This window comes from Metschnikowia bicuspidata (genome assembly GCF_001664035.1).
Source record: "Metschnikowia bicuspidata var. bicuspidata NRRL YB-4993 chromosome Unknown METBIscaffold_3, whole genome shotgun sequence".
Taxonomy (NCBI): Eukaryota; Fungi; Ascomycota; class Pichiomycetes; order Serinales; family Metschnikowiaceae; genus Metschnikowia; species Metschnikowia bicuspidata.
Window position 1 is genome coordinate 1,320,046 of NW_017387733.1, and position 13,007 is coordinate 1,333,052.

At 57.3% G+C, this 13,007-nt stretch overlaps 5 protein-coding genes across 5 annotated transcripts; 3 read left to right on the forward strand and 2 right to left on the reverse strand.

The window, feature by feature from the left end:
• Window positions 1–1,872: 1,872 nt before the first annotated feature.
• METBIDRAFT_21748 (uncharacterized protein) lies at window positions 1,873–4,953 on the reverse strand (the record flags this gene model as incomplete). The annotated part of the gene is made up of 1 exon (XM_018855102.1): window positions 1,873–4,953. A coding segment is annotated over one exon (3,081 nt), but the record flags the coding sequence as incomplete, so codon positions are not given.
• A 2,098-nt stretch (window positions 4,954–7,051) lies between these two features.
• MRPL33 (mitochondrial 54S ribosomal protein uL30m) lies at window positions 7,052–7,306 on the forward strand (the record flags this gene model as incomplete). Its single annotated transcript, XM_018857453.1, has 1 exon — window positions 7,052–7,306. The coding sequence occupies one exon, from the start codon at window positions 7,052–7,054 to the stop codon at window positions 7,304–7,306; it is 255 nt and encodes an 84-aa protein (XP_018711822.1).
• A 1,407-nt stretch (window positions 7,307–8,713) lies between these two features.
• On the forward strand, window positions 8,714–8,905 carry METBIDRAFT_41126 (uncharacterized protein; the record flags this gene model as incomplete). Its single annotated transcript, XM_018857359.1, has 1 exon — window positions 8,714–8,905. The coding sequence occupies one exon, from the start codon at window positions 8,714–8,716 to the stop codon at window positions 8,903–8,905; it is 192 nt and encodes a 63-aa protein (XP_018711823.1).
• Window positions 8,906–9,387: 482 nt separating this feature from the next.
• METBIDRAFT_179786 (uncharacterized protein) lies at window positions 9,388–10,585 on the forward strand. The gene has a single exon (XM_018854760.1). The coding sequence runs from the start codon at window positions 9,567–9,569 to the stop codon at window positions 10,335–10,337; it is 771 nt and encodes a 256-aa protein (XP_018711824.1). The 5' UTR covers window positions 9,388–9,566; the 3' UTR covers window positions 10,338–10,585.
• METBIDRAFT_42097 (uncharacterized protein) lies at window positions 10,334–12,304 on the reverse strand (the record flags this gene model as incomplete). Its single annotated transcript, XM_018857495.1, has 1 exon — window positions 10,334–12,304. One exon carries the CDS (start codon window positions 12,302–12,304, stop codon window positions 10,334–10,336), a length of 1,971 nt encoding a protein of 656 aa, XP_018711825.1.
• Between the last annotated feature and the right edge of the window lie 703 nt (window positions 12,305–13,007).

Below are 13,007 nucleotides of genomic sequence, written 5' to 3' on the forward strand. Positions count from 1 at the left end.
GTGCGGCTGGGCCCGCAGATTGAAGTACCACTAATTGCACAAATATATGTGAGGCGAAGCTGTAAAACGCTGAGTTGTGGCCTATATGGGGAACTCAGAAATAAGTTTTCTGGAGGACATGTCTAGAGATGAAGAGGGGAGCTAGACTTCCAATGAGAGTGGAGCTAGACTTCCAATGAGAGTGGAGCTAGACTTCCAATGAGAGTATCTATATACAGGCATCAATCTAGGCCGGGATTAGATGAGTTCTGAGAAATGGCCTAGTTAGTACACCACTGGTATGAGTTTGAAAGCTTGAGTTAATGAACGACAAGCTGGAATTGTGGACAAGGGCATAAATTGCGGCAGCCCCGCTTTTGGTCTAGCTTTTAAATGTCTGTATTGAGGAACCAATTCCCCACTCACCGCCTGTTTGAGGATTTGTTCCTATTCTGGTTGTTGTCTTGACTGAAACTTTTATTTTTCTCAAATTGCATTTTTTAATGCGTTTACACAATACAATCATATAGCAAATTCATCATTGATTCTGATCTCAAAAACATACATTGTCGGGTTCGAGGCAGTAATCAAACATATATATATATAGATAGATATATATAAATACAAGACGAACTGGCATCAGATGCACCATCAACATAAACTATTTTGATCCTCGAATTAGGCTCAGCCATATAGTACGTCTATATAGGTTCAGCCAGATACAACGTTCATAGAGACTCCTCATACCATCATGGCCCCACAACTACCTTAATTAGTCTACTTAATTGATATTCGCGGGCCAGACGCATATACGGAATTATTTGCAGATGCCCTGAACTTCTCTTTTTTCCACTCATGTTGGCAGAGGTCAGGGGCACTTTGCCACGTGATCTCCATGGAATCTTATCTTTCGGCCGCATCTTCCAGGCCTGCCCGGTCCCATGGAGCCAGCCAATGAAACCGACAGCTGACACCCGTACACCACTAGATAAGGTCCCCACACCAGGATGCGGCCGACTGCGCGGAGAAACCTGACGCCAATTACGGCACCCCACATCGGGGAACAGCCTGTGTGCAGGATGCTAACGGCAGCGCCCCTTTCAATGTCGCGAACCCCGGCGCTTGGGACGAAAGAGGAATTGCAACCTTCCCGGGTATATAGGTCGGACACCTCGAAGGTTTTCTCTGGTTAGGATCTCTTTTTTTTTTCTCGCGAACCAACCCTTCGATTTCACAAACCTTCAAGCAACCAAACTTTTCGTCCACTCACCGCGAAAGTGTCTTCAAGCAAAACACCCAATTCCGACGCCACGCAAACGACACCAATTGGCGGCACACAGTACTGTTCTTATCCATAAAAAGTCTCGGAAAAGCCACGAGACTCTGGATCAAGTTTGACAGCGGCCTGTTCCGAATTTTGTTGTATCTGCAAAACATCCACAAAGCCTCGTTCACGGCTGCAAAAAATTAGCCGCCGACAGCAAAACACATAGCAGGTCTCGATCGCCATGTTTTCCCAGTTTTTGAACAGACAAAAGCAGCAGGGCGGAGGCGTTTTCACAAATGCACCTGTCACGCCTTCAGTGGCCATGGAGGGGCCGGACTTTGGGGCCGTGGCGGCCACACAAACCGAGCACAGACGCCGGTGGAGCTATGTCACCAATCTCGACCGGGGCACCTTGCACAGCGACGACGACAACTTGATGCTCGGCTTGTGAGTGTCTGCGATGATGGATTCACCTTTTCTCACATTTTTTTTCTCTTTTTTTCTAATTCCACTCCTCTTCTCGCCTCTCCTAGAAGCCTCTCCCCGTGCTGAGGCGCGGGCTCTTATATATTGCAAAACACATCTTCTAGCTGACCGGCAACTGTAGCGCTGGGCTTGTCGGCGTCCCATGGGACCGAGTCAAGAAACGCAACGGCCGGGGAGTTTGCACCAACGTCGTTGGCAATCTCAAAGAGCGCATCTGCCGCCAAAGCTCGCACTTGCCCGTTGGCATGCGAAGAGCAGAGCCAGCAGAGCCGTTTGCGGCTCCGTGCTCTGAGAGCCGCAGCAGCCGGCGCGCTGCCGAAATACTGGAAGATCCGAATCGCCAGTGCAATCCGGGCCGTTGCCGTGGTGTTGATATGGAGGTTGTATGCCCGCACAAAGAGCGCCTCGGCGACCAGGTCGGGGATCTCTAGCGCCGCATCCAAGAGCTTGGCCACAAGGCCCATCACGGCCTGGAGTGTCTTTTGCGCCCGGCGATCGAGCGCCAGCACCTTGGTCCCAGGCGCCACTTTCATAAGGGCCACTAGAACCGAGAACGCACGCTCCCGCTGGGCACGGTCTCTCAAGTGCAGAAGCACGTGACGGAACGCCAGGTTGATCATGGTGTTGGCGCCTGTGGCCGCCGCGGCCGAGTGGACAATGCCGCTCCAGAACGCGTTGGCAAGATCGTCCAGCGCCGCACATTGCGCCTGGAAAAACGCAAACAAGGCTGCGAAATAGGCGTCGTACCCGCCGCCGTCCGGGGCCATGTGGGCCGCGGGGCTCGTGCCTCCGTGGATGCGGACAAGCACGCGGAACGCCGCGATTCGGAGCCGGTCCATGGTCTCGCCGGCGAGCCGCAAGAGCTTTGCCTGCAAGACGGGCGTATCCGCTTCGAAAAGACGCCAGTGTGCCTCGACAAACAAGACGCTCGCGAGCCGCGGCTTCAGCCCGATGTCGCCTTGCTCGGAAATCGTGTAATCGTCGAGGAGCAGGACCACCGTGGGGCGCAAAAGCGCAAACGCAGCGGCCCCTATGTGGTCGGGCTGGAGCGTGCGGACTAGTGTCGCCCGCACCCCGGCGTCCACGGCCCTATCGGCAAGACAGGCGCCCACACGGTGCAATTGCTGGTGGTCGAGCCGCGCCCGCATGACGGAGGCCGCCACTAGCTGGTTGCCGGAGCGTATTTGGTGGCAGAGATGGTCGAACTGGTCTGCAGACAAGACGGGGCTGAGCGTGTAGAAGGCCTCGAGTTCCAGCACGAGACCGGCGGAGGCATCGAGCCGGTGGATGGCCGCGAGCACCGGGCCCAACCTGGCGGTGAGGCGGCCCCGACGTTCTTGCTTGCAGCAGTTGAGCCAGTGCATGATCGATTCTCCCACGCACGCCACCGGGCCGTGGCGCGCTAGAGTCATGTTCTCGACATGCAAGGCCACGGACTCGGCTGTATCGGGCGCAAGCAACCCGCACGTCTCTAGCTCCGCTAGAGCATAGAGGGCGCTGTGGCTGCCACGCTGCAAGGCGCCGACCAAGCAGTTGACGACGTGGGCCTCGTCCACGCGACGGCACCCTTCAAGCTGGATCGGCGTGGAGTAATTTTCCGCAAGCGTCTGGGCGAGATGGACCAGGCCCAACTTCTGGAGCTCGTATGGGGACAGCTCGGCCAAGATCTCGTCGACGAGCGGGGCCACGAACCACTCGCGCAGGAAGCCCAAGTGGCGCAACAGCGCCATGACCCCATGCGAGTCAGCCATCGAGCCCACGGTGGCCGCGCCGAACTGCTCGATAAACAGAACGGTGAACTCGCCGAGCCGGTGCGCGTCGCCGGTGCCGAGCATGGGGCCCAAGAAGACGCCGCCAAAGCGGCCCACGAGCTCCTGGAGCACCGCGATGCCGCATCTGCGCATGGTGAAGTCCTCGTCGAAGAGCGAGACCCGGATGAGGTCGCAGAACACCGTGGGCACGAGGCCCGCGCACTGCGCCTGAAGCGCCTGGAACCGCTCCTCCGAAAGCAGCCGCAACACGGCCCACAAGCAGAAGCAGGACGCGTCCCGGAGCTGGGCGCTCTGCACAAAGGCGTAATGGCGCCGCGACACGAAGCACGTCTGGTGCGCTAGCGAGAAGACCGCCGGCACGAACTGCGCCGGGAGCGCCTTCGTCAATGCAAGGAAGCCCGTGTAGAGAAGCACGGCGTGGAAGCGGGGCACCGACAACCCCGCGGGCTCGATGCGCATGTCGGCATCATACCCGCCCGCGGCCAACGGCGCAAGCCGCAACTGCCCGAGCATGTGCGAGACGACCTGCGCCGCGTAGTTGGTGGCCCGCTTGGCCAAGTGCGCCGTGGTTTTGGCCAAGTTCTTGGCCATGCACTCGCGCAACGCCGCGTCGAACAGCTCGCCCATCAGCTGCATGAGGTCCGTGGCGCCGTTCACGAGCGCAGCGACGGCGTCGTACTCGGCCCGTGCCACGAACACTCGGGCGCATTTCGTCGCCACCTTGAGGACGTACAACGCGTTCATCGTGTTGATCTGCGCGGCCCGCTGGCCGTGCTTGGCCAGCGACACCTCGTGCATAACCACGTCCCGGTGCACGGCCCGCGCGAGGCCCGCAACGGGCCCGCTGGCTGCGCGCTTGAGCATCTGGTTGAGCGTCATCAAGTGGCCCAACTTGGCGTTTTCCAGGAGCACGGGCCAGTCCACCACCACGGTGGCCGTGTACTCATCGAGAAGCAAGCCGCAGTCGGGGCGCGTCACTAGCAGCGCAAGCAACACCAGCGCCGCCAGCTGTGTTTTCAGGGCCGTTCGGTGGAGCGCAAGGAAGGCCGAGGCAAGCTGGAAGAGATGCGCCTCGAGCCCTGTCTGCACGCTGGCGAGCGGGAACGGCACGAGGACAAGCCGCGAGAGCCACAAGAGCAAGAAGTAGCATTCGCCGGGCCTCCCGGCGGTGCCTGGGTCCTCCACCATCTCGACGAGCCGCGGCAACAAGTACACGTCGCTGGGAAGCGCGTTGGCCACGGACTTGTACCCCCGCACCTTGGCCAACACGTAGACGAGGTCCGCCAACGCGTCCGCGATGGTCTCCCACCGGTCTGTGGTTCTGGCGTGCGCTTTGGCGGCAAAGTACAGCGAGACAATGCCGGACACGTGCTGCTGGAGCACGCCATCGAGGGCCCGGGGGGCCTGTTCGAACACGTCGATGCCCCGCCGCACGTCTGCGATTTGTTTTGCCAAAAAAGGCACCGGGGTCTTTTCGGCCACGCCCTGTGCGACCGCGGCTAGTCCCCGGGTAATTTCTTCGAGCTGGTGCTGGGTTGTGTTGGTGTTTGTTCCGCTCATCGGGCCGTGGGGGGCCGGCGTGGGGGCACCGGTGCTGCGTGGGGGGCCGGCAGCGGGCTGTGGGGGATACATGCAAAAGAGTGGCCAGCGGGCTTTTGATGTTTTATTAGAAATGGCCTGGCACGCAGGCAAGGTTCCAAACGATGGGTGGGGGTTTCCAGGGGAAGCGGACGCAATAAGCCGCAGTTAGCGTGGGTGGCCGTGGGGCATGGTTTGGTGTATCGTGGTGCTGGTGCATATACCGTCCCTGCTCATGCCCGAGGCTCGGTTCGGCCCCTGGTGCTGAGTGCAAGTGCAACGTGGCGAACATCCACGGCACATTTTTGCACATGGATTCTGTGTTGTTCTTGTAGCATGCTGCGTTGCCGGACTCCAAGGTCGCCCTTGCTGTGGACTACTTATTTGCCAGAAATTGCCGGCAGGCTTTGTCTGCAGATCCGGGTAGTTCCATCGCTCCAGGCAAACGCGTGGTTGTCTTGCCCAGACTGTGCACTCCACCAAAAACGGAGCGGACGCATGTTGGATCCCGATGAAAAGGTCTTATCAATATAGCCTGAGCTGATTCATGGGGGAGAAAAATGGCATTCTAGCCGGGGGTTTTGTCAGCCTTCAACTGGTCTTTGCAAGGCAAGTCACGTGCCGCCGCCCGTATATTGGGGAGCCTTCTGCGTGGATCAGCAAAGCAAGAACATCAACAGAAAACCGCTAGACCACAGAACACCCTGAAATGGTCTGTTGGGGGTGGTTTTGCCCGGACTCCAATGTTGGGCGTCTTGCGGAAACGGTAATTTCGCACCCATTCCTAGCCTGTCCCAAGGGTGGAGACGTGCAAGGTCAACGCGTCTAGGAACAAGCGCTTCATGGCGAGAGCTGGTTGGTAGTGAGCTGCAATAATCCGTTGACGGTTTTTCGGATGGGGTGTTGCCTTCTTTCGATGACCGCGTGTCTAATTTCTGCAACTGCATGGCGGCTCATCCGGTGTCTTGGAAAACGTTGTACCGGGGTTTGAAGTACCACAACTCGAGCTGGTTGATCTGTGGTGACATCGGTGAATGGAGCATCACTGAATTTTGGGCTTTATGAGCGGGTCTGTATGTCGCTGTATTGGCCAGTATGAAACCCATCCGCGGGGCCGTTGCCCACGCCCGGAATTAAACAGAATACTTTTGCCCTGAATGCACCCTCTGTACTGTACGCTGTATCAAATTCCATTCGCTGTTCTCATTCTTTCTTCTGTTTTCTAATGGTGCATTCTCCATTTACTCGCACCATATTACATTAGTCTACAATGTCACTACAAAGTCGGCACACAGTCATTCCAAAGTCAGCACATAGTGATTCAATACAGCGCTGTTTTTACGTTTCATTCCGTCCTCGCATATCACTTCATACCTCGCTTCGGGCAGCCCCTCGGTAGCATCCCGCCACTCCGACTGTCTGGAATCCCTCCACTACTATACCAATCACCCGTCACGTGATATACCCAGTACGGGACTGGCGGTCAGACCGTTCGTAGGCGAGCAATTTTGGCCTGCCAAATTGAGTATGTCTTTGTTTTCTGGCAACGTTTACTGGGTGCTTATATAGAAATTCTGCTGAATTTAAGTTTGATAGATTAAGAGACAAACTGAAATCACCGTACATAGTGCACCGGTGCGCCACGCATAATCCACCCAACTGAAGAATAAAACCATGCCGCTATAAAAGGCCACCCCCGCTCTCTGATAACACCAGAAATATTCCTCTGCTCCACTAAATCCTCGGCCCCCTAAATCCTCGGCCCCCTAATTCATCTGCCTAATATTTTCTCTGCCTACTATTTCCTCGGCCCAGCCCGTTGTGTCCAAGGCCTGCCGGTCGCCAGGATGTGCGGAGGTACGGGTGTGTGCTCCCGGAAAAAAAACTCCACCTGCACCAAACATCGCCAGGCCTCTTCGAAACCCCCTATCTCCCCAACATGTCTCTGTCCGCCGCCAAGCCCTCGTCGATGTTCTACCGCATCCAGCAGCTCAGATCCATTATTGGAATGCCGCCGCTGGTGCGCAAAAATATAGCCGCGTTGGGCCTCAGGCGCAGAAACGCCGTGGTCTACCAGCGGGTTTCGGTGGCCACCGCCCACAAGCTCCGGTTGGTGAAGGAGCTTGTGAAAATCGACTTGTTGGACGAGCTGCAGGTCCAGCGTCTCAAGGAAAAGGAGAGCACGCCGTACCCCAGCGGGTTCCAGAAGATCGGCCAGCTCTAGCGTGAATAGAACGGTATAATATATGTACATAGCAGGTTTGGCGATGTAGAAACGGGTCTGGTGCGGTGGTGCTTTGCTACTGTGGTGGGTTGGACCTTCTGGTCCTTTGGTGTTTTGGTCCTCTGGTGTTCTGATCCTATGGTGCTCTGATCCTATGCTTTTCTGGTGCTGTCGATTTCAGTTCCCAACAGCTCACATGACAGGAGGATGTGTAGAAAATCCATGATCCGTGGTTCAGTCCGGGACACAATCTGCCTGGTTCCGTCCTTCTCGAATGCTGCTGGAACACATGAAGATGATGCGCTTCGAAACATGGCTCAAAAAGCACATGGAAATGTCGCTGCCTGATCTTGCTTTATACCAACGCCCCTTGTGGATGCTTGTTAATGCTTAGTTAAGACACGTACGCATGCTATAAAGGTGACTCTAGCTCCGTTTTCGGGGTTCAGGAATTGGATGGTTGTACGACCTAAGCAGATGCAGCTGTACCCTCCCAATCCTAAATCTACGTGCTACCAAATGTGTACATGAAACCAGAAAACCCAGAACTCCGATACAGAAAATACCTTTGCAGGAGTCCGTGGCCTTGCCTGTGGTCAAAATCACTGTGGTCATAATGCGAGCCCAGCCGTATAAGCTTCAGAAAAGACTACGCTGCACGATTATTTGTGAGATCTAGTCAGCTGGTTTCGACTGAATCACTCCGGAATTCCGCCGTTTTGAAAACACACACCAAAACAAGAAAACGTACCCATGACCTGTGGCTCGTGTCTTGCCAAATGCCAGCTGCCAGAGTGCGTGCCCAGTCCTGTTTTCCATACTCCTTTTTCTTCTTCTTAGAACAATAAAACAATTATCACGCACGCAGGTGATTATTAAGCACAACCGGGGCTGGTTCATAACCACCAAATTGTGATCATGCTGAGACATGCGTTTCCACACAGACTTAGTACTGATTAATGCTAATCTTGCCATTAATTAAAAACGCGCGCAAGTATTGCAAAATGTCGCTCTACGGGTTCGGACTGGATCTGCCAGTAACAAAAAGTGCACTGCAAATCACAAACAACAACCGATAGTAAAACAAACGCGGGCGTGTCAAAATGAATGTGTCTATTTCAAAGCAGCGGTGCTTCGTGGCAGCCCCGAGATATCACAGCTCTGTGGCTTCCCTCCGTCTGGTATGGAGCGCTCCTGCATACACTACGCACCGCCAGCCAGTGGCAGCTCGCTTTTTCGGGCCTGGTCAGATGCTCGTGTCCGCCGCAATATGCACACTGGAAATGAGTAGTGAGATTTTCATCGCTCCACGATTCCCTTTATACTGGCATCCCCGCTTATTACCATCGCTCGGTTTTTCTTGCAGTTGTTTGTTAGCAAATCAGCCAAATCTACCCAACCCGCAAGATGTTTGTCAGAGCCACGCAAAGAAATAGAGTCACCACGTCGGTGTTCAGCTCCACTTTTGCCATATGTTTTCTTCTAGTCGGTGCCAATTCGGTGCTCCCGTGCCCTGTTGACTCCGTCCACGGCAACGACTCTGTCGTCGACGAGCGCCTAAACCGGCCCGAAAAGAAAACGTCCGGAAAAGACGTCTGAATGCGTTTTCCGCCGGAACCTAAACGCATTTCTCACCAACATGGAGCCTTTTCGAAGAACCAGCGCTGATCATTAGCCTTCTTCTCAAGCATAACCACCAGTGCATATCTCAGGATTTCTTTTTATTGACGAGAGAACATGTCTCCTGACCCTGGTCTTCTTCCAGGCTAAAAGTATAGGGGCAGTGAGGACCATCTGCTCATGGTCGCTGTCACCATTCCACAGGTCAAACTTTTTCTTTGCGAGAAAATGGGCATTGCGGCGAATATCACAACCACACGGACTCTGCCGTGCCAGCATCATGCCGGCCCGTCTTCGTCCGGTCGGCTCAAGGCCCAGCTAGGGTTCCAGCCAATCACATTGCGTGAAAAGGCACGATGACGGCACGTGCGCGGCGGTCACGTGCGCCGCCTCCGCCGCCCCGCCTGTCCACGGGCGCTCGCAGACCGCATCTGCAACATTTATATCTGGTAGCACAACAATAACACATTTGACTCACGGAATCCTTCTACAGGCACGTTTTGGATGCCTCAGTACTGTATGTTCATGCTCAGGCACGGGCCCTTTGTTTTATATTCTTGATGTGCTGTGTCTCGCCAGGCGTCCCTTTTAGGCAATAAGTAAACATTGTAATCGCTGCCTCAAATACGCGTGGATCGGCATGCCCCACGAAGACTCCCAGGCAGGTTATCTTTCTGCAAACTCTTCAAAAGCAGCAGCCATGATTCTGAATGGTCACTATAATTACCCGGGACCGAAAAACGCGTATGTGCGGGCCATTCCGCAAGAAGTTGACATCAACGAGAGGTTGAATATAGGGGACTTGCCCGCAATGCCGAGACCGCGAGTCAGCGAGGAGCTGTTTGCCGATGAGAGCGCAAGAACCCAGTGTGCCTCTCTGGAAAACCTTGTGATTTCGTTCGATGGGCCTTTGAACGACCTTCTCGCAGACAGCCAGGCGAAAATCAGCCAGTATGCCGTGGAATTGCCCTCTGCGCGAGCCCGGAGAACAAACCCCAGTGGCGGCCCATTGTGCTCAGGGGATGCCGGGGCCAGTGGGCACTTCCCCACACCCACGTTGCTCAGCCAAGAAGTGGAACCAGGCCGCGGGCAACCGCAGCCCGAGCATCAAGTAGACGGCGACAAAGAGGCCAGCGCCACATCCGCGGACCCCTTGGCGTGCCACGCGAACAACATCATGCGCATGGCCATGGACTCCACCATGCTTGGCTCCTTCTGCAACGACACAATCTCGTCGAGCTTCTCCAACGTGGTGGACGAGTCGATTCCGGGGGCCGCGGGCGAGAGGAGCTTTGGCGAAGACGACGTGGCAAGACGCGCGCCGTCGCTCAGGTTTCTGGGGGCCACAAAAGTCGAGATCAGTGCGCACGACTTGGAGATGGCTGTCAGCGACCCGCTCCGCCTAGCCTAGGCCAAGACGAGCATGAGAATGTCCTTGTCGCGCTGGTCAATGTGGAAGAACCGCGCGTAGTCGTCGTCGTCGGCGGCCAATAGGAGCTCGGGGCACCGGCGTGTGAACAGGTGCGCGTCCCACAAGGCATCGAGTCCGGGGAGGTCCAGCGGGCGGAAGTTGTCGAGGCACCTGAGCAAGACGCGCCCATCGTCGTTCAACTTCTTGAACGCACGGATGCGGGAGACGAGCCGGGGGCACACGTGCCCGGCCCCCCGCCTCAAGTACTCATACATGTAGTATTCGAGGAGCGGGTTGTACGCGTCGCCGCGCAAGCTCGAGTGCACGAGGTGCCTGAAGTTCTGCTCGGACACGGGTGCCTGGGCCTGCTTCATGTGCTCGTAGAGCACCAAGCCCGTGGCCATGGCCGCCGGGGACCCGGACACCGAGCGGGCGATGATGTCGTACAGAGACGCGTCGAGCCATTTCTGCGCGAAGAGCGAGTCCTCGGCCTTCATCAGCTGCAAGGCGAGCACCACGCCCGACGTGTTCTGGTGGGTGGCGAGGTGCCAGAGGAGACAGTTGACGAAGATCTGCACGGTCGCTGGCGAGCACAGGCGCCGCGCGAGGTGCCGCCAGTGCTCGGCGACGAAGTCCTGCAAGATGGCCGTGTTCTTGAGCACGCTGCCCTGCGCAGACTCGTGCACGTTGCGGTTGGACTTCTTCTCGAGGAGCGGCGGGGCGTCCGGCGGGTCCAGCGGGTCGTCCGGGCGGCCCGCGCTGGGCGGCAAGGGCCGGGCCGAGGTCTCGATGCTGCGGGCGGCCGCCACGTTGGCGTCGAACACGTGGTACGTGCTGAGCGTGTACAGGAACGCCTCGGCAAGGTCCGCGTAGTCGAAGCGGTGGCGGCGCCTGGCCACAAACGCGTCCACGACCTCGAGCACCGTCTTCACGGACGCGTCCTCCTCGTGGGGCTGCGCGGCGGCGCCCGCGTCCGGGCGATGGAAGCAGTACGCGCGGATCACCAGGAGGCACAAGTCCTTGGTCAAGGCCCGCTCGCCGCGCATGGGCTTGTGCACAAAGTGCCACTCCACGAGGTGGAGGCACAGGGCCACGTCGCCGTGCAGGGCAAACGTGTGGAGCATCTGCGCGAGCGTGGCGCCGCTGAGCGAGCCCAACACCGCGTTGTCTGGCGGCGCCTGGGCGTCTAGCGCCGCGTCCCCGGGCAGCCGCGGCGCCACGCCGTGCATGACCACGTGCGTGTACACGAACCGGACCACGGCGAGGCTGTTTTTCCAGAGCGCCAAGCCCAAGATCTCGGCCCACACGGCCGGCCGCACCAGCCGCACGGCCGCGGCCGCAAGCACCTCGTCGAGCACGTGCGCGAGGGCGCCGCAGTCCTGGCTGGCCACGAGCGCCCGGATGTGCTTGTCGAGCGGCCACTGGCGGAAGAGCGCCGCGCGCCCGGCCGGCGCCGCCATGTGGCCGAGGCACCGGTGGAAGTGGGCCGTGGCGAGCGCCGTCTGGCCCGTGTTGAGGAGCACGTGCATGTGGCACGCGTAGTAGCCCGCGGCGGCCGCCGGGCCGGGGTCCGCGCGGCAGATCGCGGCCTGGAACACGGCCTTCAAGCCGAGGAGCTGCGTGAAGTCGCCGCAGTTGTGGAAGCTCGCGTAGAGCAGCGGCACGGCCGCGGCGAGCTCGTGCGGGTCGCCGCCGGCCGCGGCCATCTCGCGGAAGAGCTGGAGCGCAAGGCCCACGGTGCTGCGGTCCGCCTCGGCGGCTAGCAGCGCGAGCAAGGCCAGGTAGAGGCTGCGCTTGAGAAAGCGCCTTTTGAGCGGGTCCTGGCGGATGCGGGCCGCGATGTCAAGGTTGCGCCGGAACCGCCCAGCAGCGGTGTTGGCGGCCACGAGCGCCTCCACCTGGCGGGGCGCCATGCCGATGACGGCGGACCGGACCAGGCTGAAGAACTGCGCGTTGGCGCTGTCCATGGCCGGTTTCGGGCGGCGCTTCGCCGGCGCCGCCGGCGGGGCCAGGGCCGCTGCCAGGACGTGTGCCGCGAGCCGGGCCGCGCTGGACGCTGCGTGGGCCACGGGTTTGGGTGTTTGCATGGGGGTGTGAAGATGGTGGCCAGGTTGGAGCTTGTGAACGCGGAGCGCGACATGTCTGGGCCAGTGCGCGATTCGGGGCCAGTGCGCGATTCGGGGCCAGTGCGAGATTTTCAGTATCAGATTTCTCAATTCAAGTATGTACGGTACTTCGGATCCTTGGAATACTACTATTCTCTAAAAACCCTTGAGGACAAAAGGAAAGGAAAACAACTCTTCCTGTACGGAAGTTTTTTCCCTTTGCCACGTGAGGGATGGCTACATGGCGGATACCACGTGACAGAGATTCGGGGCCAGCGGAACTCTCAGTGCGCGATTTTGGGCCGGTGCGAGATTTTGGGCCAGGCGGAAACTGCGAAACCACTATATTATATTTACATGTTTAGATGTATTATGATTGTATGTATGTATTATGATTGTATGTATGTATTATGATTGTATGTATGTATTATGATTGTATGTATGTATTATGATTGTATGTATGTATTATGATTGTATGTATGTATTATGATTGTATGTATGTATTATGATTGTATGTATGTATTATGATTGTATGTATGTATTATGATTGTATGTATGTATTATG